Source organism: Oryzias melastigma, linkage group LG14 (genome assembly GCF_002922805.2).
Source record: "Oryzias melastigma strain HK-1 linkage group LG14, ASM292280v2, whole genome shotgun sequence".
In the NCBI taxonomy this organism is placed as follows: domain Eukaryota; kingdom Metazoa; phylum Chordata; class Actinopteri; order Beloniformes; family Adrianichthyidae; genus Oryzias; species Oryzias melastigma.
Window position 1 is genome coordinate 18,806,330 of NC_050525.1, and position 27,998 is coordinate 18,834,327.

Consider the following 27,998-nt stretch of genomic DNA (forward strand, 5'->3'; position numbering starts at 1 on the left):
ATCGATCCATGAACGTCTTTGTTTTTCTCGTCTGAGCTGGAATCTGGTCAAAACTGTATGGATATCTCCAACATTTTGTTGCACCGGTAATGTTAGGTTGGGGTTGTGAAGAGCTGTAAGCTAGCAGGAAAAAATAAATAAACAGATGGGTGACGGGAAGAGGGGCAAAACTCCGCCGCTCTACAGAAACTACGTCCTAGAAATCAACATGTTTTTTGATTTTTTCCTGAAAAATGCATAAATATGATTTAAAGAAGTTAGCATAAAGCTGGATATAGAGTAACAGTATGGAATGTTTTTGAATCATTTGACGAAGAAAATAGAAAACTAAAAGAAATGCAAATTTTAATGAAAATGTTTATTTAACACAACAAACTTTTATTGGTCACTGTTCATTTTAAACAATGTATTCCTGTTTATCTACATCAATGATTAAATATACAATATATCATAAAAATATGTATTTGTTGTCGACTATGGCACACACTCTATATGTCCACTTTGTTAAGTTCGTTCATTCAAAGTGCTTATAGACACAAATATATTCTCAGCCAATTGTGAGGCGGCGGCATTTATAAATGCAGAGATAAATAACTCTAAAATTCAAGTTTAAAGGAACCTTTTGGTTTAATTTTTATCCCAAACTTCCATATTTGGACACTTATTTTCCAGGAAAACCTTTTTTTTTGTGATAGAAAATAACGCCACATCAAAGTTTCCAATTTTTTTAATTCAATGTTTAGCTTAGCTTTAGCTCATCTGGGTGGTTAGCGGCCTTGATTTGCTGGCGTGTGATTGGCTCATGAAATGCTCAGTTCACTTAACAATTGTACTCCTCAGTTATCTTCAGTATTGCTGCCAATCACAGACGATTGGATGAGTATTAATGCAATGGATTCCATTAAGACGCGTGTAAATGTTAGAAATGAGGTTTCGTTTCTTCAGGAATGTCTGAGCGGCATTTCTGTAAATACACAAACTCCATTTATTCATTCAAACTAAACTTGCTCTAAAGATACACATTTATATATATATATATAATTACATTTCTCTGTAGTGCTTTGCTGGGATGAATTTTAGCTTAATGCCAGGCATCAATTTGAAAAAAGTAATCGGAGTTGTGTAGTTTTATTTTGAAAATCCCTGGGCTCTCTTTGGCGACATCCTGCGACAGTCGTGTTTGCACAAAGTCAACACTTTCCGTGAACCCAGGACGATTCAGTTGCACATGCGACCTCTGGAGCCAGCGTGCTCACAGTCCCCCACTGCTGTTGAAACGTGAATCAATTGTGGTTAAAACAGATTCATGGTTTGTGCTTCCTGTTTGGTCCTTCTTTCTTCAGAAAGAGTCAACGTGCTGTAACCGAGTAAAAACAGATAAAAGTAAACGTCTAGAGATCCACCAATCAAGTGCTGCTTGTAGTAGATGTTGCTTTTCGCGCCTCTAGCGCTGCTTGATGACCACAAGGTTCCTCAGCATGTCGAACGAGTTCCCATCAGGCTCCAGGGAGACCACGCCCTGGCTTTGACTGTACACCTGCAGGAAGCCGTTGTCATCCAGACCCACCACCTGCATCTGCGGTCCTTCATCGCTCCAGAGACGCACCTGAGTTCCACTGAAGGAGCACGAAGGCACACGTCAGCACGCCACAAAACCAAGATCACACATCGTCAAGTGAAGAGCACACTTTGTAAAGAAATAAATAAAAAGATCTGTGACATCAGAGGTGAAGTAGAGAAGAGGATGAGGCTGAGACTTGTAAAAATCCAGCTGAAAAAATGAGCAGTTTAAACCCTGATTGTATACGAGCTACTTTGTAAATAAGCCAGAAATTACAGGAACTTCTACTGACAAAATTCATGCCAACTTTTAAATCTACTAATAATAACTAACACACAAACACTTCGGCTTTGGTGTGACCTCTGAAATTACAGTTTCACCTAAAGAAATATACATAAATCAATTAGTTTTAAACCAAAATAATTATTCCAACAAACTCCAACTAAATTTAAAGACAGCAAACCCAACAATAAACTAACAGAAAAGCTGTGAAGAAAACTCAAAAAGCCAGAATTTATTTTAATGTTTTAAGAATATTTTAATTTAAGTAAGAAAAAATGAAGTTTACAGAACTCACCTGTGCAGCCATCTCTTATAGTAGATGGGCAGGACGGCGTCCGGACCGTCCTGTTGAAAGCGTCTGATGAGCGTTTCCAGACAGTTTACCGCGCGAGCGATGAGCATGGAGCAGCTGAGAGGCTCCAGACTGCAGCCGTTCTGCCGGTTGTACTGCTGGATCAGGTCATTGATGCACACCGTCGGGTTACTGTTGGTTACGTTGATGCCGCACCCTGCAGGACGCATTTTCAGAAGAGTTATGGCTACATGCATCGGCAAAGTCCGTCTTTTAAGTCATCTAAAGATACGTTTTTAAAAAAGCTCATTCTTATCTTCTGCTTTGAACTTTGCAGTAACTTCAGTTATTTTACACTTTACAAGAGCAGGGGGGATTGGACAATAAATAAAATGTTTTAGTATTGTAACTTCAGTAAGTTCAAGGAAAAAAGTATTTTTAACCAAAACAATTTTAGATTACAGGTAGAACAAACATTAGAGCGACTCAAACGTTAATTTGAGGATATTCAATTCAAGCTGGTGCAAAAGTATTCCTTCCTCTGACTATTTTAGTGCAGTTAAAGGATTTTAAGCTAATCAAATAACCTCACAAAGATACGGAGTCCCTGAAAGGATATCAAAGTAAAAAAAAAAAAAATAAAATAATCTGGATTCTCATGCACACCAGATAGTAAATGGTGCACACCAGATAGTAACTGGTGGGCACGAAAAAGTGTAAATCAGATATTAACTGGTACATACATACCAGGTAGTAACTGGTCAGAATGAGATAGTAACTGGTGGGCAAGAGATTGCAATTGGTGCACACCAGAAAGTAATTAGTGCATACCAGATAGTAACTGGTGAGGACAAGATAGTAATTGGTGCAAACCAGATACTAACTGTTGCGTAGCAGATAGAAACTGGTGGGCACAAGATAGTAATTGGTGCATTCTAGATATTAACCAGTACGTACCACATAGTAACCGGTGTGTACCAGATAGTAACTGGTGTGTACCAGAGATAGTAACTGGTGTGTACCAGATACATGCAGCCGCTGGCCTCCATCCAAGAGATGGCTCCGAATGCTGATATTGACCCACCGTAAGGTTAAGTCAATGCACTGCTCACTGACCTCCTACACCTTACCGTCTACATCTTAATCAGATTCAAACCACTAATCCTTGCTAACACAGAAGGTTTGTGGGGAAACACATGATCATGCTTTTCCTTTGTTGCCATTTTCAACTTCAACTGTTGACTTGGTTTTTATTCTGACAAATTGCAGATGAACACTTTTTTTTTCTATGCTAAACCTTTACATTCTCACAAGTAAACACATTCAGGCCTTTATGACGAGCGTTTTCAGCTTTACCTTAAACACATCCGTGTATTCATATTTACATCTCTGTCTTTTTACCTGTCAATTAGGCAGATAGCTCCACGTAACTGGAGGAAGAAAAACTCCCAGCTGCTGCTTTTTCATTTAGATTATTTTTAATATATAAATATATTTTAATTATCTAATTTTCAACCTCAACTTCATAAGTTATAAAATCTTGCAGGTTAAATAAAATATTTTTATGAATATAGTCTGTAAAGCAGAATCTCATCAATTTATTTATTAAATTATTTGTTTGTTTGCTGGGCAAGTAAAAAAAAAATGAAAAAAAAGAGAAAATATATCCCCTAAAGTGAGGGATTTCAAGACAAAACATCCAGCTTAGTGGATTTCACCTATGGTGGGATATTTATGGATCGTCTCCCCCTCAATAAACGAGGGAGCTCTGTATGTCTTTTCTTCTCCTTTATAAATAGTTGTGTTTCTTTTTAGAGAGCTGTTTGTGGTGAATTGGAGCTATAAAAATCTGGCATTGATACATGTGGAAGAACAGAACTGTTACCTATTAGGATGTAAAAAGTTGATCCCAAAACTGTGGAAGTCACCAGAACTCCCCCGAGTTTCATCAGGTTGCTGTAATAGATGTCGTTGGGCCACTTCACTCTCAAGTCTATGTCCTGTTGAGGAGAAAATTCAAGAAAAACTAAGTATTCAGTCAGAGGAGTAAACAGCTTCTTTTCTTTAAGTATCTTAGTGATCCATCTAGTTTGAAGATAATAAAGTAGCTCTGCATTTGTTAATTTCATTCTTGTAATCTTAAACCTTTTTCTATCAACCACTTATATTTTATGAGATAAAATGTAACAAATTATTTATCATTCGATACATTGCACAGTTGGAGTCACCTCGTTTGTGTTCCGGCAGAAAATCCTGATCATGAATGATGGACTTAAAGCAGAACACGAGGAACTATATCTGAATATTTAAAGTGAGTTCCCCTAAAACCAGCAAAATTCTGAGGCTAAACACTGAATTGAACATTTACCATTTTGACTGATTAAAATTTAGCTGACTACAACCCCTTCCACCTTAAGTGAATGAACTTCTACAGACTTGCTTTGGTCAGGACACCAGAGGTCATCTGAACAAATGTTTGCTCGTGTTTCCTGTCATTCATTTGTGTAGAAGTACAACATAATATCATCTGCATATACCAACATCTGTAAAAAGTGGGAAAGTGCCCGAGTTTCAACCTGGTATCCAGGAAGAGTACGAACAGCCTCCACGACGGCTAAAGCAGCCAAATGTTGCAGGAAGGGAATTCTCTGCCCAAGTTTGGAGCTCAACTCCACTTGGACTTGAAGAGTGAACATGGCGCAACCCAGAGGGCTGAGCCAAGCGTTCCCTCCCCGACCTGCAGACAGGGCAGAAAAAAAAGCCTCCAATCAGGAAAAAAAAAAACAAAATAAAAGCTGAATCTCCAATGTTGGACCTCTGGAATAATAATAAAGTAATCTAGAAATTAACAAAGTACTCATTTCACAAGTAATTATATCTATTTTTCCTTATCTCTTCCAACACCTCAGGGTAAAACGGTTGAGTAGCTTTTTAATGCAAATTGATAATTAGTCAATTACATGGCAGTCAATCACAATCCAATCAGCATCGCTTTAAAATTTCACCAGGCTGCAGGTGAAATTTTTAAAAATTACCGGATTTTTTCCTGTGAAACCTTTTATGGAGTTTAAAGACCCACTCAGAGGAAAATTGTGTTTTTAACTTCATTTTATGGCATTTTTCTTGTGATCAAATTAAAATTAAAATGACCTTTCTTTATGTAAATAGTAGTGAATCATGAGCAGAGGAAACAACTCTGTTGGAAAAAGCATTTGTAAAGTAGAAAATACGCTGGGCGGGTCAGAAGCTCCATGTTCTAAGCAGCGGCGAGGGGTAAGGGGGCGGGGTTGCTCTGCGCCAACAGTCCCGCTCATAACTCAGAAGTTAATTTCCTATGAACTACTGCTGATCTGCAGTAACTATGCCTCTTTTTAAAAAAAATATATATATTTTGGCTAAAATGACTATTTTCTGTGACGGCCTAGGCGCTTCTGCTCAGCTGTGGTTATTTCGATTTTTTTTTTTTTTTTGCCATCATCAGACCCCCACCCCTGCATTTGTCCCACTATGTTGATCTGTGTGTGTATGTGTGTGTCTCAGTGTCTGTTTTTGTGTTTATTTGTCTCTACAGTGTTTAGATACAAAAATACGATCACATATGTCAATTGCAGTATTTTATTGTGAAAAAATTGGTTTTATTTTAAAAACTGACCAGATTTTCTCGTGTGTCTTGGTGTAAAACTTCCTGCCAGAAATGACGCGGATTGCTTGCGGCGCTTCGCATCTGGTGTGAACTAAACCGTAAGTTAACAGGGGCGCCGAATGGGCGTGGCCTTCGTTCGTGCAGCTTCACAGCACTTCTGCATGCGGTGTGAACCTGGCGTTAAGAGTCTGCAGCAGGACTCACCTCTACCCTGCATCTGACGAGCAGCTATTGCGATTAAACCCACATCCTTTGGAGAGTGCAGAGTCATCCTAAAGGGAAAAAAACAGAGTAAAACTATACATTTATATATAGAAAATATTTCTAATAAAATACTGTAAATTTCCAGAAAACGTTCTCAGTTTTGAATAAGTTCCAATTGATAATAATTGTTTTTGTTGTTCTAAAATGAAAAGAATACATGCAAAAATGCATGAAATGCTCACTTGCAGCAACAAATAACCCAAATTTCACAAATATAAACACATCATTCCTTCATCTGAGTGAACTTTGTTGGTTAAAACCATCAACAACAAGAATGCAACTAAAAAGAGAATAAAAACACATATCTGGGACAAAAGAGAAGATGTTTCATTTCACTGGTGACCAAACTCTTTACAGACATTTACAGGATAATCCAGCAAGTGTGGCTTCATCAGCACCGTTACATGAAAGCGAACCATGGAGCTGAAGAGTGTCTTATTACCAAACAGCAAAAGGAAAATATTTGCACATTCTCTCATCTCAGAAGGCAATTAAAGCTTTTACAGGGAAGCAAAGCAACCGCTGGCTACCCGACAAAGATGGAGAAACTGCAGAAGCAAGAGAGCAGAGGCTTTGTGCTGTTGTCATGCTAATGCAGCCTTTGGTGAATCCGCTTAAGCAAACTTTTAGAGTGGAGAGGGATCCATCTCTCAAGCTTTGTGACGAACTCTCAGAAAAATGCTAAAAGTGACAGACGGATATTGTGAGATGGCGGCGTGCTGACAGAGAGGAGTCATGGGTTTGTCGTCCGGACCTCATGATGATATTTTTGTGAGCTTCAGTTTGAGTTGAAATCTATCCATGTAAAAATGTTGTTCTAATTCTTACACGGAAAGTACACTGCTGATTACATGGATGATAGGATGTTAGCTGAGGCTTACTTCCACATGAGCAAACTCACCCACAGCACAGCAGCAAATGTTCCCACTGAGCGGTCCGGTATAGTTCAGTCCAGTCTGGTATTTCGAGCATTTCCATTGTAAGATGTACCTTTTGGGGGACTCATGAAAAGTGGAACGGAACGGTTGGGGCGGAGTCGCTGTAGCCACCCGTTGATTGGCAGAAAGTGACAACAACCTTAGAAAGCGATAAAATAGATAATAGAATAGTGATAGTAGAAAAAAAAGTTTTTGAATTTAAATTTTGAGTTTTGAAACCTAAAAAGCGAAAAATTTAAAGCTGAAAATAATTAAGTTTATTTCAGAAAAGCAAAAAAGTTTCAGACATTTTACGTTTTTTTTTTGGTCAAACATATATATTTTTTTAATTTATTTTATTTGGGTCTCAAATAATATTGGCCCCAATTTAGCTCCATACAAAGCCTGGTCTGCACTACAGTGACACACTAGCGGTCTACACCACGCATGCGCCGTAAAAACAACCCACTCAGTGGAAGCGAGGCTTAACTGAGTGGAAACAGTCACCAGAATTAATTGGACCGTACCGTAGCACTCCTGACCGTACTAGACCGGACTGGACCGCTCAGTGGAAACGAGGCTTTTTAAGTGACCAAAGAGAACAATAACCAAAAACATAAAAAGCATAATTATAGTCTTGTTTTTATTTTATAACAATAGGATGCTATACGTCTTTTCCAAAACAAGCCTCTTTGTAAGATATGTTTCTGTGTTGTTCTGCATTCATACCGTTGCTGAACCACACCAAGGTTCATTTGCAACAGAAGACTAGTGATTCTGACTGACCAGTTCTCTTGTTTTGCTTCCCCCAACAGACCCAGTATAAAGAAAACCACTTTTTTACACAATTTTCTAAATATTTACACGGCTTTTATTCCTTCATTCAGTTTTGAGCTTTAAACATTTGGACTTTTATTTTTAAACTTTTAAGGCGAAGAACTGCTAATCCTGTACAGAATAGACAAGTTTCATGTCCACAAAGACGTCCATCTGTACTTAACGGTGGTGCGAGTGATGCATCACTTTATGACAATCCAAACATGGGCAACAGATTTTCACATTTTTAGAGAGGAACTCTGAATAGTAGAACAGCTGCTATTGGTGCGTGTAGGAGTTCATGCAAACACTAATCTTCAGAAGGTTAAGGGATTCAGAATGAGGCTTGAAGGGGTACACTTTAGTCAAAGGACACTATCTCTACACCCCAAGTAAGACTCTGTTTATGAAAGCGTGAGGGCATATCTGGTGTCTTCAAATCAGCCGTTTCTTCTTAGACATCAAACTTAAGCAGCTTTTTCAGAAAACTGATTTTTTTAAGGGAAAAATACTAATCTATGATGAATTGATCGGAACCATTAGGTTTACTGACACACATTTTTCTGAAAGCCACTTACCCTCCCCTCCCAAAACACCCTCTCACTTTCCAGATAAAAAGATTATTTCTGCCATCAATGCTCATCTTTGAAACAGGATTTGCAAAACCTAACCGCGTTTGCATTGATCAGCCATCAGCGTCGCGGCGCGGATTAATAAGGGAGAAGAAGCTAATCTGGAAATGTGATTAATTGAGGTAATCCTGTTGAGCGGAAAAACAGCTGAAATGATCATTTAAAAAATGGCCTTATTGGAAGTGATCAATGAGACGCATCTGCTTTAAGAACAGCGGGGCAGCTGAGGCTCGCAGGAATAACCTTGCTCTCCAGAAACACAAACAAATATCCCTTTATTTTGTAGTCTTCACCTTAAAAGATAGTTTTATTGACAGCTCTGTTTTATATGAAGCAGAACATAAATTGTAATTATTATAACAGAAAAAATGAGATTTTATCAATAATAATCAGGAAAAAGTCAAGAATAAAACAGCAGGAAAGTATGGCTGACTGATTCTATTAGTGTTACTATATATAACTGTGCAGACATCAGATGTAAAGAACCATTAAAACTGATATCTAAATGTTTAATGTTAATAATTCAGAAACAGGAGACAAAAAAAGGGACATTTTCTTCTCTTTTTTCACCTTTAATTGAATCTCGTTTGCCTCATAAATTGACATTTTTTTAGAATTTTGATTCTATTTTTCCTCTGTTGTGTGTTTCTATTTTCACTCCCAGAATCAACCTAAGGACTAATCGGGAATATTTTCTCCAAACAAGCACTCTAACGTTTATTCATTAAAACAAGCACGACATTTCTTTCATTTCTTTATCTCGTACTTCACTGCTGAGTATTCAATCTATTAATTTTGGATAATATAAAATAAAGAATTACTTGAAGAATGTTCTTTTCTAAGTTTATAAAATAAAGATCTTTTTGATAAGCAGAGCATTTTCATTTGATTTAAAAGAGAAAAGCTGATCTAAAAAAACAACAGCATCTTTCTTCTCTAAGATATCTTAAATGTAAAATAATTTTATAATAATATTATTGGTGCTAATTATTTTTTTAAGGATTGATTAAGAGCATTTCTTAAACCAAAAAAAATACATGTCAACAAATGTCATTTATTCTCATTTTTGCCTTAAACTTTGGTTTAAATGTCGATAAGCTCTGAAAAGATCACATTCAAAGCTCTATCAACACAGAAAATTAAGGTTTGCCTTTTGGCATTTAACTATTCCTGATGACTATAATGTGTTTCTGTAATTAAACTTTCAATATTTCCACATCAATTTTCATGGTAACATTGATGTGTAACTTTAAGGTCCCACTCCGATCATTTTTTAAGATATTATAAGTGGTCTTTTAATTATGATTATGCCATTTTAGCCCAAAAAATAGTCGTTTTCTACAACATCATTTATGCAAAGCAACAGTAAGTCGTTAGAAATTTCCCATCTGAGTTGTGGGCATGATGCGGAGCAACCCCGCCCCCCTTCCCCTCCCATTTGATGAAAACTCTAAAACATTAAAACATGGATCTAGTTGTCTAAAAAGTGTATTTTTTATGCAGTCTGTACGCCACAATTACATTTTTTTTCAAATGGTATTTCTTCATCTGCTCCTGATTCAGGACTTGGATAAAAAAAAATCCAAAATGGAATTTTAAGCTTAATTTTCTTTATCTTCATGAGAAAAATGCCCCAAGAACATGTTAAAAAAACACTTCCAACACGATTTCAAGATTGGATCTTTAACTTCAGCCAGTTTTTTAAACTTTATATATTAATTGCGTTTGTGGATTTATCTTTCCTATATCTGCTAATAAAAACAAAAACTTCAAACCAGAAAAAATGTTCTTCTCCTCTCTAGGTTCATCTTTCATCAGTTGGATGGAGGAACAATAAGCAATCTGCCAACAGCAAAAGGAAAAATCAAAAAATACAATTCTGTTCGGTGACATTGAGTGCTGGGCTTTTGAAGGGGCTCAGGGAAAAACGGATCTAAAAGCTTAGAGAACCCCAAACAGCGCCGCCGCCTCCACTGGACACAGAACCGGAGTCAAACGCTGCACCACATGTTCCTTAGAATAAGAAATGAGGACATTTAGGCATCTGCTTACAATTTTTGATAATTGCCGGTGAGAGATGTAAGGTCAACTGGGCCAATTTGATTTTTATGGCCAAACCTGTTACCACAAATATTAGGAATCTATTTTCTTAGCACCCAAACCTATCCTGCTTTTTTCACAGGAAACAAGTCTGAATTCAAAACACTGTCAAGTTCAATATGAGCTCGCTTGTCAAAACAAACTGTGGGTGCCAAGACTCGTGCAAAACAACCCCGGCGCTCCAAAAAACACGATTTCCTGTAAAGTACGCCTCTCCAACGTTGCACTTTGAGTCCTGGAGGACCCTTTAGAGAAAATCCCTTTTTAAAATAAAAGAAAGCATGAGTCCAAGTGTGCAGAAAGTACAGGACAATAATGACGCGTCTATTTAAAGAGCTCCTCTTTACTATGCATTTTACATCTGGGAGCAGAAAGGATGGAATAAAAACAGGATTTGTAAGAGCTGCTTCTGGGTTTTCACGTCCCACTGTGTGAAGGCGGCGTGTTGGGAGAGTCGCTCCAGGCACAGGGATCAAGTTCAGCAGAGCAGGAAAAGAATCATTAGCTCGGTGGAGCAGACCGGGACTCTCTGCTGTCTCTAGTTCCAGCCTCCTCTCCCAATGAACACTTCACTCAGTTAACACCTAACAAGCACACTCACCACTTCAGCAGAGAATTCTTCTGCACAATATGAACCCATAACTCCGTCTTTTTAAATTACATTTGTTCGGGTTTTTAAATTATATTTTTTAAGTTAAAAAATATATTAAAATAAAATAGTATAAAATAAACTGATTATTTTCATCAACCTGCAGTTCAATGCTGAATTTTGTTTCTAAAGCTGTGATTCTTTTTCTTTCCTCAAAAACAACAGTCACCACATTTGGACAGGATGTTTCAAAAACTGAAACAGAATCAGGTTGTATTAATTGATGTTTAATTAATTCAGGAGATGCAATGATTGTTTTTCCTTAAAAGTCTTTTCTCAGATCACTGTAGGAAAAACACTTTTGATAATAAAATACTTTTGAGACCGCTGACTCCACTTCTGTTCGGTTTTAAAATAAATATGCAAAAAAACTCTCGTTTATAACTGAAGAAAAAACATTTAGGGTGAAGGTGAAATTTTAAAATAGAGTAGAATAGAAATCATTCTAAGCTGGAAAATTTGGCTGATGCAGCAGAATAGAAATTATTTACAGAAGATATAAAGAATGAATACAAGAAAACAAAGTGTGTAAATTGTACTGTGTGGAATATTACAAGCAGTTTGCAATTTGTGTCAGTAATGACCATCAGTCACTACGACAGTCCGTTGGTGAATCATCTGTTACACAGTGATAAGGTGTTATATACTCTTTAATTCATATGACTGCAATAGATGTAGGAGCCTTGAATTTGACTTTTTTTGCATGAAGGTGAATGAATATTGTTTTTGGATTATAGTGATGTCATATTGAGCTGGTGGGTCACATGTTTGTGGGCTGAGAGATTTCTTCCTGATTTTAACTCACCTGTTGATTTTGCCCCTGTGAGTTAGAGAGGAGAGGGTGAGCTTCCACATTTTTTGTTGAATGCTTTTTTGCCGCTTTTGCGCTTTTTTCCCCTTTTGCTTACAAATAAGTACAAAGAGAGATTCTAAGTTGATTGAATTACTTTTTTTTATTAATAAAAGGCTCAAAGCACGACTCTCTTTGTTCAGCGCGTCACACAGGCCCAGCTTCAGTCTCTCAGCAACTTCTTTTGGTTTTTTGTTGAAGTCGCTACAATATAAATTGGATCACAAATTAAATCATGACCTTAAGAAATTTTAATTGATTTAGGGTAGTAACAGTGATAACAAATACCCACACATCCTTATTTAAACTATTGATTGTATAAGAGAACTGGACAGTCATCCCGCCTCCTTGTGTTCCAAACAGGAAGTACCCGCTCATTCTAAGATGCCATAGACTATGGTTGTGTCTGAATCCCAACCCTTAACTACTAAAAAAAACTACATAGTGTGGGACTATATAGTGCTCTGGATTTTAAAGGTAGTTCGGACACGATGCTCACTACTTTTCTTTCGTTTTTCTAAAAACCGTAAATGACGTCATCAATTTCATGAAGTGAAAATTGAATAAAAACAAACATTTCACAGTGTTTATTTATGACTCCACTGTGTTCTGATGGTGAAAATGTGGATGTTTTTTTCAAATATTGCACTTAAACACGTTTTTTATTTCGAAATTGTTCAACCGCAATGCATCGTGGTCTATATCCGCTAATCTAGGGACCATCAATGTACGCTAGTTTTTCCCAAAGACTTCTGGGAAATTACGAGTACACTCAATTTGGAATTAGTAAATTGGGACAGCACTATAAAATGGCGAACGCACTATATAGTGATTAGGGAGGAATTCAGACACATTCCAAGATTTCTATAGAGAAATAAAAAGCTATTAATCTGTTAATTTATTTGTCAGAATAACAATTCTTACTCTGCTACCTTGCTAAATAATTCTAAAAATATATATTTTTTTAATTCAAATAATAAATTGACCAATAAAAGTCTTTGGTCCCACGCCGAACGTTCAAAATGTTTGACAGATTTTGTAAATCAAGTGATAGGGGTGTGGTCGCCAACGAGCTCAATTGTGATTGGCTAGGACTGATGCCACAGAAACATTGGCTTGACTGACTCTGACCAATCGCTGCTTACTGATGTTGTCTGGCTCCATATTGAGAAAAAATAACAACTGAAATGACTTCATTTCGTTGGAGCCAATTGTAAGTAATTTTCTACAATAGACTAAGTAGCAAGAAGAATAAATAAAAGGCTCCAGATTATAACACAGATTAGATTTAGTGAGACTGAAGTGTGTGTGAATTCTCTTTAATTCTCGATTTTAAGGCTGTGCATACTCAGATTACATTTCTCCTAAAACAGAGTAGAGCGGAGATGCTGCTTCCACGGCTCACGCCCGACGACCCCGGTCTGACGCATCGCCACGCGGACCAGAAATCAAACCGCGTTCCCTCCTGAGAAACAGCTGCCCGTCCCTCCCCGGCCTTCAGGTTTTTCAGCCGCGCTGTGAAAAGGATTGAAATTCCAGTTTGGTGTGACATTGTGAGAACTCTATCCCGCGACCATTATTAGCGATTCATGGCCGAACAAAGCAGTAATACCCTGAACAAACACTCACTCTGCCAGCTATTGAAGCTCAGCACTCAAAGGCCCGAAGCAGCATTTTGATCCGCGCCTCAATTTGGAGCGGAGCTGACCTGCAGGCGGCTCAGGGGATCCGTCTGTGGACGCTTCCAAAGCTTCTTTCATCCCCAGATAGAAGAAAAGCTTCGTCATCCTCACCTCACATGACCTTAATAGTCTCACTTAACATTCATCATCAGGATAACTACGGTACAAGTGTCTCTGATTTTAAAAATAAACGTGGGACTCTCCTTTTGTTTTTAGGAAGAAACAGAAAAACAGATCTTAAACGAAAGATTCACTTTTATAGTTTCAAACTCGACAAAGTTATTTAATTAAAAAAATATATATTTAGTTTGAACTATTTTTCCCTCTTTTCATTCTCCTCTCACCTCATTTTTTGGTGACAATTTTTTTCTGGTTTTTAAAGCAAAACAAATCCTAACAAGCTTTTGTCGCCAACATTGAAACAAATAGTTCTTCCCGTCACATTTCATGTTTTCTGTGTTTTAAGAGAGCAAACGGAGGCAACGCCTTCTCCAAAATGCGCTCCTGTTTGCCATAGCAACCACTGTTGTTCCCACGGCTGCATCCCCTCAAACAGAAATGCGAGTCACTTTAAGATGCACAAACAAGAACAGGGGTCACTTCAAACTTGGGTACAAGTTTGTTTTTCTCTTTTGAAATTTACAATGTTTTAAAAATGTATTGAAATTAGTCATAAATGACAGTGATAGAGTGAAATGAGCAGTCAATAATCAATAAACGACACTCATACGTTTTAGTAAGGAAAAAAATGTATCTTTTAGTTCATCTTCAAATGAAAATTTATGATCTGATAAATGAACACAAGCAAAGGTGAAATATTCACATTTTCTAACCCTTTTATTAATGGAAAAATGGTTTGGTCCCAGTCCAGTGGGGATTGATTTAAGAGTATCAGAATGGTCATTATATGAACAAAATTGTGGATATAATCAAACAAGATCAATATTTCATTACTACTTTGTTTATGGTCCGAGTGTCATGTTAATGTGACAATGAGGACTGTGTTTTAACGGGTATGAAAAGCACAAGTGGTGGACTTAGAGCTCCCACTCCCTTTCCAACAAGAATGAATTGCTTGATTAAAGTACAATAATTTGTTAAGATTTTTTTCTTTTCTTTTCCTTTGATTGATTTACATATTGGAAATAAAATGTTAATTGTGTTTTTATAATTTTTAATGTGTTTTTGTGGCACTTTTCTGAGGATGGAGGACATTATAGCTGCAGGAGAAAATATATATGGACCCTTTGGAATTGCTTGGTTTTATGCAAAAATTCGATAGTGTTTAATAAAAAAAAAATGAAAACATCAATAGGTGCGATTTAAGGAGACAATGCTTTTCTCCATCATTGTGGTTTAGAAAGATTAAGAAAAACACACATCATGTGTCCATTTTGTACAGAAATTGAGTAATTCCCGAAGGATTCACATATTTTCTCTTGCAACTCTATGAAGAAAATTAAGCTTAAATTGCATTTCTGAGTATTTTTTTATTCTAATAATTGGGAATCAGGAGCAGATGGAAAAAATGCAGTTTCAGAACGATTGTATTTGAGACGTGGAAGACACACTGGAGGGGCTCCGCTCTATTCTGATGCATCCACTTTGTTACACCGTAATGTTAGCTTGGGGGCTGTAAGCTAGTGGGAGAGTGTAAACAGAGAGCTCACAGTGATGGGTGACAGGAAGAACAGTAAGGTTGCTATGCCCAGTATTCAAAGGTGAACTGCTGATAAAACTATGTCCTATAAAACAACACAGGTTTTTTTGATTTTGGCTAAAATCGGCGTAATCAAAATAAAAAAACCCACTAAGAACGGTTTTTGAAATAAATCAAAAGATGGTCGGAGTGGGACTTTAAATCGCTGACACTATTAAATGAGATAAAACATGTAAATTAATTTAATGTATTAAAGGATTTTTTTGGCACAAAGAATGTCAGTAAACAAAAATAGTTTGTTTTGCCAAATCATCCATGCAAAGACAGACTTCAAACAAATACTAAAGCAGATGTTAGATAGGTTAAAGAAAAAAATATTAATATACATAAAATGATTTATATTTTTAAATATGTTCATATGAAACTAAAAGTATTTAAGTTATAATTTATAAGTAAACCGTAAACTTTTCTGACCAACTTTTCTCTAAAACCAACATTTATTTTCATCTGTTTGAAACTGCAGAAGTTGACTTTTTTTTTTTTCTTAACATCAAGTATGAAGAAAAGTTGAAGACATAAAACAGACATTCCTTAATAATAACATTAATCAAGGCTGCTCCAAAGGGACATGTGGAATCTCAAACATTAGCCGGGAAATCGAACTGCAGCAACACGTTCGGGTCGAGCTGGCCCGCCCGCTCGCCCTGCTTTACTTTCCGCATAACCTTAATGACAACTACGTCTGTTCCAATCAGCTCAGCGCTGCTCCGCACTCCATTTTTCAAACTTTATGACAGTTTTAATTGCTGCCACCTGCTGCCTGATTGACCCACTCAACGGCCACTTTTGCTCACATGTGTGGATGCAGACAAAGACGTCTATTAGGAGCAACTTCCCTCTGCTGCGGTGAGGTCACTTAGGCAATAAATTAGTTCCAGCCCGTCTACCCTGCCGCAACGCCGCACAAAATCCCAGAAACGCCGACTTGGAGGAGGACGAGACGGTGTGGGAGGACAGGAAGTGGAACGAAATGTGGATAACCAGCCAATGTGGTTTACAAATAAACATCAGTGGTGGGGTGAGCAGTCAAGGGTGGTGAAGTTAAAGGTAAAGATGAAGACTTGAAAATCCAGCAGAAACAAGCATCAGATGAGAATGTTGTAAAGCCACAACATCAAAACATTTTTTTAATTAAAATGTTTTAAATCCACAAAAAATGCTGCTATATAATTTTTTTATTAGATATAGGTAGTATTAATTATGATACGACAAGCTTTTGCTAAAAAAAAAAAAAAAACAATGTTAGTTTAATATTAGATTTCAAGATAAAAGCTTCTTTTTTACCCAATGTCTCAAGTTTGTCCACACATTTTTAACTTGACTTAACTGTATTGTCAAGAAATGTTTCATTCTTTCAATACAGAAAATAGTCATTTAAAAATACGAATACCAATAGATGAGTTATTCCCTACAAAAAGTTTTAAATTAGCTAAACTTTTCCCGCCAAAAGTGTCATGGAGGTCGCCATTTTGAAATGATCAGAAAAAAAACCCCTTCTACTGCCCCTAGTGGACTGATGGTAAACTGCAGGGCAGAGAACACGGACCAAGAGATTTAGGACAGTTTAAATTATGATAAAGAGATAGGGGTCTCGTAAATGTATGCAACAATTACATGATAGGTTGTACAGGGATAATAATAATCACTACAACTTTGATCATTACAACTTAATGTAATTTATCTCCGACTCAGCTATTTGTTAAATTCCCAACATGGAAATTGAAGAGCAATGTTTAAGGGATTTAAGAGCAATCCATTTGATTTTTATTTTATTAATTTAAACTTCAAAGGTTTTATTTAATAAAATGTATTTAATGATTTAAGGCATTTCTTTTCTTTTTTTTGCTTTGACCAGATAATTTATTATTTTTAAATATTATCCAGACACCACACCTGGTTACCATAAAATCTTCCTCAAAGATTTTTACCACAGAAGTCTTAATTCATTTAGATAATTTTTATTACATGTTATTGTGGATTTTTCAAAATAAAACAAATATATTTTATTTTAAGCCCCTGATTATTTTCTTTATTTCTAAATTTTGATAATCTTATTAAAAAAATAATTCCTTAACATTTATTCTGACCATTAAGGTGCACTTTCTCTGTTCACAAATGTATGGCAGACTAAAAAAAGTTAATAGTGTTTGTACTGCTTGTTCAATTTATTTGCCAGTAAAACTATTGAAGCCTCCAGTGCTTCTTTGAAAAAGAGATTTTTAATCTCAAAAGGAATTCCCTGGTTAAATAAAAATAAAAAAAACAACCTAAAATATCCTCCACTTTTATCTTTTTGTATGCAGTCAAAACATTTCTTATTTATTTAATTAAGAGTTGGAATGTTTTAATGATTTTAAGCGTAATTTTGTACTGGTTAAGCGCTAAAAAACTGTGCTATAATACCGAAACACAAGCATACATGCAGATCAGACTACAGTGAAGGATCACAGAGTTGAATGCAGTTGCTGTGCAGAATGAGCTGCACTTTCCTTTGCAGCAACTCATCACCTGCTCTGCTCTTCCCTCGATTGAAGGTCATCTACTGTGCTTTTGATTGGAGGTGAGGCTCAAAATGCTGACTTAAACATAGCTTTAGTTTATTGTGAAATCTGATAGAGAATCCAAGAACTCAGGAAGTGCAAAACTGTAGTTTTGAAATGCAACCAAAAATGAGCTTTTTTTTCCCAAGTTTGTCTCCAGGAGGAAGCTCCAGCTCAGGGGCTCCAGTCTCTGCAGATACATTAGATCATCAGATCTCTGCTAATCACATCATTCTGCTGAGGCGCGTTTGGTTCCAGGCAGCTGGAAAATCAAGAAGCCACTCGGCAATACGGATAGATATAGATAAGTGTTAGAAAATTGATTTTTTTTTGTTAAAAAATCTGACTTTAAACTGTAAAGATTTTTTGAGTGATCGTTTACAGTGGCGTCACCAAATGTCTCAAGCCCAAATCCACATTAACCCGATCCTTGAAACTTTCTCCCTAATGCTTCATGGCTATGTGAACATTTTTCTAAATGTAAAGAAGGAAAAACTGCTTAGAAAGATTTAAAAAAAAAAAAAAAACATTAACTGAAAAAAAGAAATTCCAGAAAATAACACAGACATGGTGTCTGCCACCAGAGCAACACTGTGACTGAGGTACTTCATGTTTTAGGAATAAAGAAAAATATTTGCTGATTTGCAACATATAAAATCTAATTGCTGTAAGGAAAATCAATTTAAATTCACCTTTTTATCCTCTATGTTAGATTTTTACATGTTACAACCTAATTTACCATTTTTCTTTCATTTGACAGAATTACATTCTGATTTTCCATCACTTTGCTGCATTGTCAGTTGCTGCTAAAGAAAATATATATATTGCGTAAACAGATAGACAGAATCAACTATACACTAAAGAGCGGGATTTGTCAAAATAGTGTACATCAATGAATTTCAATCAAAATTAAACTTGACAAGCACAAAACATCTCTACAAGAACAGCCCAACCTCGCCAAAACCAAGGAACTAGTGAGGAAGTCTCCTGTTCCATCCGGGGGTCAATGAGGTCACAGTACCTGAGTCTAAATTGACAACAAACTGGACTGGGGTTGGAACTGATGCTAAAAAGGGTCAGTCTATTTCCTTAGAAGGCTCAGGTCATTCAGCGTCTGTAAAACCATGATGAGGATGTTTTATAAGTCTGTGGCGTAGTGCCGTCTTGTTTGCTGTGGTGTGGTGGGGCAGCAGACTCAAACAGATTAAACAAACTGAAAGCTGGGAACGCGGTGGGAGTGAAGCTGGACTCTTTGGAGACGGTGATGGAGAGATGGATGCTTAAAAAACTCCCTGTCGCAATAAAACTATACAACTCCTCAATAAAAACCGGCTTATATTTAATGTTACACATATCAATTTGAGCTAGACTGTATTTTAAATAGGTAGAAATTCAGTGAAAGGAGCTCCGCTGTTAATGCACTCTCCCATTGGGATAAATACAGTATTCTGATTCTGTTTTGGTTTCAGCTTTCATGTTATTCAGTCTTTCACAGACTAGATTATAAATATGAATCTACAGTCCATTAGGCAACAGATTTTCCACGTTTCATAACTTCGGGAAATAAATGACTCAATAACTGATTTCCAGCATTATCAGTGTAAGTGGTCCGGTCTGTGGACATAATCAGATTTTTGCTGAATCTTTCTAAATGGAAAAAGTTGTTTTGGAGGAACTGGCAGCTCAGAGGTAAAAGGTATGAAAGTATGAGGTTAGAAAAGCAGTTTTCAAGCCATGATGTAGGTCGTGTCTAAACCCATTTCAAAACACCACCAGGCAGTGGTTTTTGGATTCAGTGATGTCAGTCATCAGCTTGTCTATAATAACATACTTCACATCATCATCATCATCATCATTGGACTATACCTCATGAAACCACAAAGAACCACAGCTGGTTGTAGTCTGAACACATTCTGCTACTGAAGTACTGGAGACACAGATCACTCTTCAGGACAGCTTAGAGCCCCTTAACCCATTTGAAGTCCTCACTTAAGGTGCAGTTACAACATTAACTAACACAACAAACTATTAACTGAACAAAACAACAACAATCAACCTGAACTGAAGACACCTGTTTCAACCAATCACCTGTATTACAGACACCTGTCCACAGAATCCAAACTCTCCAACATGGGAAAGAACAAAAAGGCTTTCTGTGGATTTAAGAGAGAAAACTGTAGACCAAGATGGACTATAAAACCATCAGCAAGAAACTGAAGGTTAAAGTGACAAATGTTGGTTCAACTGAACCACAATACAAGAACATGACCATCAATCCACCTATAGGTCTGGGGCTCCAAACCAGATCATACCTGGTTCCATGATTATGAAAACCGTGAGAAATCGGTTTATATCAACATGACTGGAGTTAGTTGATCTCAAAGCAGCTGGAACCAGTCACCAAAAAAAATAAAAAATAAAATAAAAATAATACTTTACGCTGCAATGGTTTAGCATCTTGCAGTGCTCCCAAGGTGTTCCTGCTTAAGACACAGATGCAAGTCCACCGAAAGTTTGCAAATGTTCATCTTCATGATTTAGAGAGTGATTGAGAGAAGGAGCTTTGGTCAGATCAGACCATAATTTAGCTCTTTGGCATCAATTCAAGAAGAGGAATGTTTCCTATGACCAAAAACCCCAATGTCAAGAATGAAGGTGGAAGCATTATGGTTTGGGGCTGCTTCTTCACTGTGTGGATGGGCAGAGCCATGTACTGTCTAATCCTGAGTGAGAACCTCCTTCAAATAGGTGGTGGTTGGGTATTCCAACAGGACATACAGACAAGGCAACCAAGGAATGGTTGAAGAAGAAGCAGACCAAGATCAAGGAGTGGCCCTCAATCCTATAGAAAACTAAAAGAGAGCTGAAGCTCAGAGTTGCTAAGCAACAGCGACAGAATCAGAATGATCATCATGGTCATCTCCAAGGAAGAGTGGATCAAAATTCCTCCTGATATGTGCAGAAAACCTGATCAACTAAGAAACATCTGACCTCTGAGCTGCTAATCAGGGATTTTGCCACACAGTACAAAACTGTGACAAAAGGGTTCAAATACTTGAGAATTCCTTTTGAAATACCTAAAATCTTAAGCCACTTGAGAAGACTAATAGTGTTTCAAATAAAGAAGAAGCTCTGTTACCCCTCCAGCAGATCCATGGTAGATGTGGTGACCTCCGCATACAGCACGGTGTTTCCCAGAAGGCTGCTCTTCAGGTGTTTTCTGTAGGTCTCAAAACTAAAATGAGGCCACTCCTGCGACCCTGCGGGGGCAGTGATGAGAGCCAAAGAGCTTTCAGATGAAGGACCTTCTTTACATTCAGAAGAAGACACTACCCGGAAACAAGTCTTGGAGATCTTCAGCTCCGTGTTTTGATTGGACTTTGTCTGCAGCCACTTCATGAAGCTGGTTCTGGCCTCCTGTGTGGAACAGAGTGGAGACTTCTTCAGCTGTTCTGTATTTGAAGATAGTTATCTTTTGAAAGCAACAATATCTATTGAATGTTCATGAAAAACCTGTATGGACACCACCAATGAAAATGGTGTTTTTGATGTTGTTAACACATTATTGTGGCATTCTTCTCATGATAATAAAAATACTTTGTTCATGTCTTTTTGTATGTTTTCTATCAGTAGCCTACATCTAAAGAAGTTGCTTCTGGTAGAGATCTTGCTCCCTCTAGTGGTCGTTCTTGAAACAGCTCCATCTCAGCCTCGGCCTGTTCTACTGGTTATTTTTGGTGTGTTTAACCTTTTTTTCTTGAAGATCAACTTAATTGCCTTAAATAAATAGTTTTCTTGAACTTTCTTTCACATATTATGGTTCTTTTTTTCTCTTGACATTTGATGTGTCGTCTCTAGTAGACACACCTTTACAAAAAAGGTTTAAATATTTTTTTTTAAATTGACTTAAACAGTTTTTTTTACATTATATTTACTGTCAATTGCTGTTACTTACTTTAAAAATTAGATTCCATTTTCATACAATCTTTAAAGAAAACGCTTATGAACAAACAGCCTTTGTTAAAGATTCAGTGAGGAGTTTTTAGAATGTTTAATTAACTGAGTTAATACTTGGGTTTAGTTTGAATAGTATTATTAATAATTCAAATGTTCTATACTTGGTTTTAAAATTAACTCTCTCTAAAAACAAAAACCTGAGAGTCAAATCTGAAGAGGTGCCCTGGTGTATTTATACAAGACCTCTGTAAACAGACGTGAAATCAGTCTGCAGCATTTTTGCATAAATTTACCAAGTCAAATGGTTTCCACATGTGTACAACGCAGAACATCTGCATGATGAATGAACGGTTGCTCGTAGGGGTGTAGAAAGCTAGAAAATAGATTTCTGGATTTTTTTTTTTTTAATCCTCAAATTCAACTTTTTTTTAACAATCATGCAAAGCACCACAACCTCAGCAAACGTCCCGGCAGAACGACGGCTCTGCACTGCAGATTTCTCACCTTTGAGGTGGCGAGCAGGTGGACCGGGCTTGCACATAAAGTCCGGTTTGCTTCACAGTTGAGACCCAGAGAGGAGAGGATCTCCGTCAGGATTTCGTGGCGCAGCTTATTGCCGAGCTTCAGCTCATCGAAGCCTTTTTGGTCCAAATTCTGAGACTCTGGTGCGACGTCGAAGAGGACCTGCAGACAGATAAACACACGTCTGTGACCTGCTTTACTGCAAAATCTGACTCAAAGAGGAGAGCTTCACAGCTAATGTGGCTAAATATAAAGGTGGTAACAATCAAACTGCAGAGATATGAAGTCTTGAAAGCATCCATGTAGGCTGCACATTCAGATTTACAAAAATGTCTCTTTTGCTGCAGGTTTTAACACAAAAACACTCATTAGACTGGAATGAAGCATCTGCAATGTCATGTAAAGCATCAAGATTTATTCATTTAGTATATTTAGACCGGAAAAGTCAGTTTGTCTGGACTCAGTCGGCTTAGTTTGATCCAGATTGAGTCCTAAACCTTGTGTTTGGTCTGTATTCAGATCACCTTTCAACCAAACACTTCTGCTTCGAACCAAAGCTTGTAAATGAAATCACGTGACTAAAGATCTCTTCACTCATTGGCCAGGAATTACAAGGGCGGGGCAAAGCATTCAAGTGTGGGTGGATGACTGCAGCCTCATAAGAACTATTACTGTGATACATATTACTTCTCACACCGTTTTCCTGACAATCTATGCGTCATAAACACTTATTAGCGTTCCTTCTTAACCATCGTCTCCTCGGTAACCGTCCTCCATCGTACCAAAGTTGCGGTAAAAAGAATTGTACCAGAAATTGGTCAGTGCAATATGAATATGTGAACTGTCCCAAAAAGAATTACAAAGAGCAGCACTTCCATTGTTCTTTCTCTTTTGCTTTGCCACGCCCTTGTAATTCCTGGCCAATGAGTGAAGCGATCTTCAGTCATGTGATTTTGTTTACAAGCTTTGGTCCAGAACAGGAAAGTCTGCTTGACGGCAGTCTGAATACGGATGGTTCAGGACTCGATCTGGACCAACAAACTTTTCCAGTCTGAATATACCCAAAGACTTATTCATGTGGCTAGATAACACTTGCTGAGACTGAACATTATGAGTAGTTCGTGAAGCGGCGTTGCTGCATCAAGATGTACTAAAGTCTGTCATGTTCTCAGTTTTCAAATGTCTTTTAAATTGTATAAAATAAAATAATTTCAAAGTCCCTCTTTGATCATATTTGAATCTGTTTTTAAAGCGTTCCCTCATTTTAATAATGTCAAAATTGCCCAAATAAAAAAGCTGTATCGTTTTTTGGGACATATTTTCTGCAGAGTTTCATTAGAAACATTAAGATGTGAATGTTGCATCATCAGAAAAACCCCCACAAGAATGTTAAAAACACTATTTTTTTTCTAAGTTGGACTTTTTAAATCCCCTTTTTTAAAAGTTCAGTTCACCTGAGAAAGGACAGCTTCACCTCCATCCTCTCCGTGGGTCACCCGAACAATGACCATGTCCCTAGGATGGGGGGCGTCGCTTTTCAGCTCCCCCCACAGCTCCACCTCTCCTCCTCCCTGAGGGTCCCGTATGTAGACCTTCCCGCTCGCCAGAATGCTGACCTCCAGCTCGGTGCTGTCCTCCCTGGTGAAGCTCAGCCTCTTGACCCGCATGTGTCGGCCGTCCCTGGCTTCCAAACGCAGACCTGCCGGGCAGAGGGCGGAGCCCATCCCCAGGACCTTACCGCCCTGGTTCAGGTAGGTGAGAAAGCGGGTCTGAAGCTCGGGGGTCAGAGGTCCGTCTTCTGCCAGCACCAGGAGCCTGGTGTTGTCCAGCCAGGGGTCGCTCAGTGCCTGCTGCGGCTGGAGAGAGTAGATGATGTTGTTTTCCACATTGAGACACTCCGATAAAACCTTGCGGACGGCCTGAAAGCGGTCCGGACTGCCCCCGGTGTACACCAGAACATTGGGCAGCGTCTTGCTCTGGCTGAAAAACCCTTTGGCATCGTGTTCCAGTTCATCCACACCCTCGTCCACGCTGTTCAGATCCACAGAATCGTCGTCCGGGAGGTCGGGGATGTTCTCGGCCGACGCGTACTTCACTGACAGGATGGTGCTGTTCTCCAGCTCCAGACACTCGTTGCAGCTGGAGAGGTGGAGGTGGTGGGCGTGGCCCTCCATGTGGTGGTGGTTCCTCAAGCAGCTTTCGTCCAGGTTATTGACCGGGCCCAGCGCCTGGCTGCTGGGGAGCGGTTCCGACCCACGGCGCTCCTCCAGCACCCTCCTCACCTCCGGGAGGATGAACAGGCTGCCTTTGCGGGCCTGCAGCTGCTGCGGCTCCACGCTCAGGTGATGACACACGGTTTCAGGGACGGACGCTTTGGTGGTGGAAGTGTCTGCGCTCCGCTGCTGCCGATCCTCCAGCAGCTTGCTGAGAGTGCGAGCTTGAAGGAGAACCGCTGCATGAACAGAACAAAAAATAAATTGATGAGATTTCTGCTGAAATTTGACAGCATTTTTACTTACGAACGCTAAAGCTCAAACACAATTTTTTGTCAGTTAGAGTAGAAGAGCCAACAACTATAATTACTGAGCATGCAGGAGCTACTGGGAAGGGTATAAACGTAATGGAGGGAACATACGGACTATCTTCAAAGGCACGAGTCCATCGTCCAGCTGGAGACGACCTTCGATGAACGCCACTCCAAGACGGGTGAAGTTCTCTATGCTGGCCTGAGCGACCGCCCTGAACGGCTGGTCAGGACTGCAGGCCAGAGGCAGGCAGCAGTCAGACCACTTCAGAACCTGAACACAACAACAGAACTCCCATGAATGAATGCTGGAAAAAATTAAGAAATGTGGCCAAAACTGGGACTATAACAGACTTCCTGCCTCCTTCCTGTCAAATTAAAAGCAGTTATATAATGAATCATCTGTTATTAACTTAACTTATTGCTGTGCTGTTCGTTATATTATATATTATGTTTCTTCTTTTTTGTGTACTTGTCTTGTTTGTATCAAAATGAATAAATGCATATCAAAAAACAACATAGTAAAAAATAAATGTAATTGTGTAGGACTTAAAGCACTTTGAGCATTTAAGTTAAATTATTTTCACTAGTTTTCTACAGAATTTATCCTCTTTATTATTTTATTTGTTAAAACATGTAGATTCTCTGTAAAGTCTTTACATCTTGTGGCAATAACATTATTTAAATAAAAAAAAAACACACAACACCAATAAAAACCAATATGTTTGAAAATTAAATTCAAAGTACAAATACATTTATATATACATATTTTACTGCTAACAAAGACACACGTTTGTGTTGGTGGCTGCTGACATGTAGCCATTTAAACGCTTCCCTTACCATATTATCTAGTTAGGGTTGGGTCACCAATAACTGTCAGAGTTGATTCGATTTGATACAATTATTTTTGAAAAATGTTATCATTTGATTTATACATTCAATTTCACATAATTTTATAAGTCTTAATAAATATGTCTCTAAAAAAATGCCACTACGCTCCGGCTTTATTCTGAATAAAAGCTCAGCTTTGGTGCTTACTTTTTTGCTGGTTGTGGGAGGAGAGCGGCGTCCCACTCTGGGTCCTGCAGCTTCTATGATGAAGGAAATGTTCTCTATTTGTGGACCACAAACCAGAGAGGATCCCAACAGAATGGTCCACTTGCTCAGATCGTCACATGCCTGGAGACATTTCAAGACAGAAATTCTGAGTTGATCAATCACAGAAGACACACGTTAAAGACAGACTCTGATTAAAATAATGTTTTTGCTGTTTTTAACATGTTGTTGTGGGACATTTATAAAGGATAATAATATTAAAATTCAATTTCTGAGTATTTATTAAAATTTTTGTGAATCAGGAGCAAATGAAAAAAAAAAAGATGTTTGAAAAAGAGTTTATTTTAACCTCCCTGCTCCAAGCTCTCAGCAACAGGGTTGAGAAGTGGGGGCGGGGTTGCTCATCGCCCACAGTTCTGCCCAAAACTCACAGATAAATTTCTAATTAATCCCTGCTGCTCTGCAGAAACGATATATATATATATATATATTAAAAAACACTGCTTTTATTTTTATTATTATTATATAAATTAGAAGTATATTTTCATCCCTGACAATCAAAACTGAAAAAAAAATTCTGGAAAAAAAAATAGATTCTTTGAGAAACTCTTGACCTGAAGTAAATATTTTTTTATCTTTAACTTGTTTTTTTGAGACACTTTCTCTAAAAGTCATGACTGTTCAGTTTGTTTGCATGCAGCAGATAAAAGTGAACTCCCACTGTTAGTCAAAACATTGAAGATACTGCCCTCAAGTGGCAACAAGATGCTATGACAGGTGTTGAGCACCTGAAGGACGAGCAGAACCGAGTCCAAGGTTGAGATTAAAGTAGCACAGGTTTTCAAACCTACATGTTCTAAGAGTCTTAAAACATTTTTAAAAGTCATACTAGCTTTTAAGCATAAAAAAATGTTATTAGTCATTTAGCTCAAAACTTGTAATACATTTTTCTATTACTATTGTTTTTTTTTTTTTCATATAAATTGAGCGTTGAAAAACATTTTTTTTTATCTTTATCACACTGTCTGACACTTTAATTGAGTTTAGCTATGACGCTAATAAACATGCTGGGTTCTGTTAGTCAAACTAAGTAGTAAATCTGAGTGTTCAGCTGCCAAACCGTCCACTGAAGGGTTTATCTGACCTGAAACTTCGCAGTTTCTTTAAAATTAAATTATTTTAATCACTAAAACAAACTTTAAACCCCTTTAAGGAGCCCTACGGACCGTGTTTTGCTAAAAACCAAACAGCTAAGGCGTGTAAACAAAGCTGTTGACTCTGCGTGCTAGCACACAATGAATGACATGTTGTGACAGATGACTTTAAGCTAGGTTTCGAACCTGCGGCTCCGTGACGTAAACGGCCTTGTCTCCGAGCTGGAGGAAGACGTGGTCCTCATTTGCGGAGGAGCCGAGGATGAGTCGGGGAGCGGCTGCATGCGGTCCAGCCGGCGCTGCTGGTACCGACGCCGGCGCGGATACCGAACTGGGACAGAAACTGAAGCAAAAGCGGCTGCTGCTGCTCCTCAGTCTGAACAGGCTGTTGCGGATCAGCACCGAGTAGCACTTGTGGAAGCGCACCCACATGTAGACGTAGCACAGCGTTATCAGCATCTTCTCCTCACACGAATGTCACGGCTGTCCTCGATCTTCATCTTTCACATCGTTGAAACCTCACAGTAAATAGTGGCTCAAGGTGTTGTGTTGCTAGCGACTGTATTTCTTATTTTCCGGTTTTTCTCCAACAGATTAGCGTGCTTTTGGCACTATATTGCCACCTTCTGTTCAATACGCGTTACTGCAATGCTCTCCCATGGTTGGCTATGGTTACTAGAGACATGTAAAAGTGTTCGGAATAAATAATAAGTTAGACATTATAAAACATATTCTACCCACTAATTTATGTATAACAAATAAAATAAAAAAAAGTTGTGAAATTTAAATTATAATTTAATCTCACAATTAATTTTACTATTATCATCATTGTTTATA

At 38.0% G+C, this 27,998-nt stretch overlaps 1 protein-coding gene across 1 annotated transcript; it reads right to left on the bottom strand.

Annotated features, from left to right (window-relative positions):
• Nucleotides 1–337: 337 nt before the first annotated feature.
• On the bottom strand, nt 338–27,898 carry hlcs (holocarboxylase synthetase (biotin-(proprionyl-CoA-carboxylase (ATP-hydrolysing)) ligase)). Its single transcript, XM_024266336.2, has 11 exons — nt 27,348–27,898; nt 25,990–26,130; nt 25,063–25,225; nt 23,882–24,879; nt 22,410–22,589; nt 21,088–21,365; nt 5,983–6,050; nt 4,712–4,872; nt 4,021–4,135; nt 2,139–2,352; nt 338–1,616 (listed from the first exon to the last, which is right to left on the bottom strand). The coding sequence occupies exons 1-11, from the start codon at nt 27,618–27,620 to the stop codon at nt 1,445–1,447; spliced, it is 2,763 nt and encodes a 920-aa protein (XP_024122104.1). The 5' UTR covers nt 27,621–27,898; the 3' UTR covers nt 338–1,444.
• Nucleotides 27,899–27,998: the final 100 nt, after the last annotated feature.

Coding starts and splice junctions, on each gene's coding strand:
- hlcs (XM_024266336.2), bottom strand. CDS start 27,620: ATGCTGATAACGCTGTGCTACGTCTACATGTGGGTGCGCTTCCACAAG. Junction 4,136..4,711: donor GTACTCTTCCTGGATACCAG/GTTGAAACTCGG, acceptor TCTCCTCAACAG/GACATAGACTTGAGAGTGAA. Junction 2,353..4,020: donor AACTTTTTACATCCTAATAG/GTAACAGTTCTG, acceptor TGCGTCCTGCAG/GGTGCGGCATCAACGTAACC.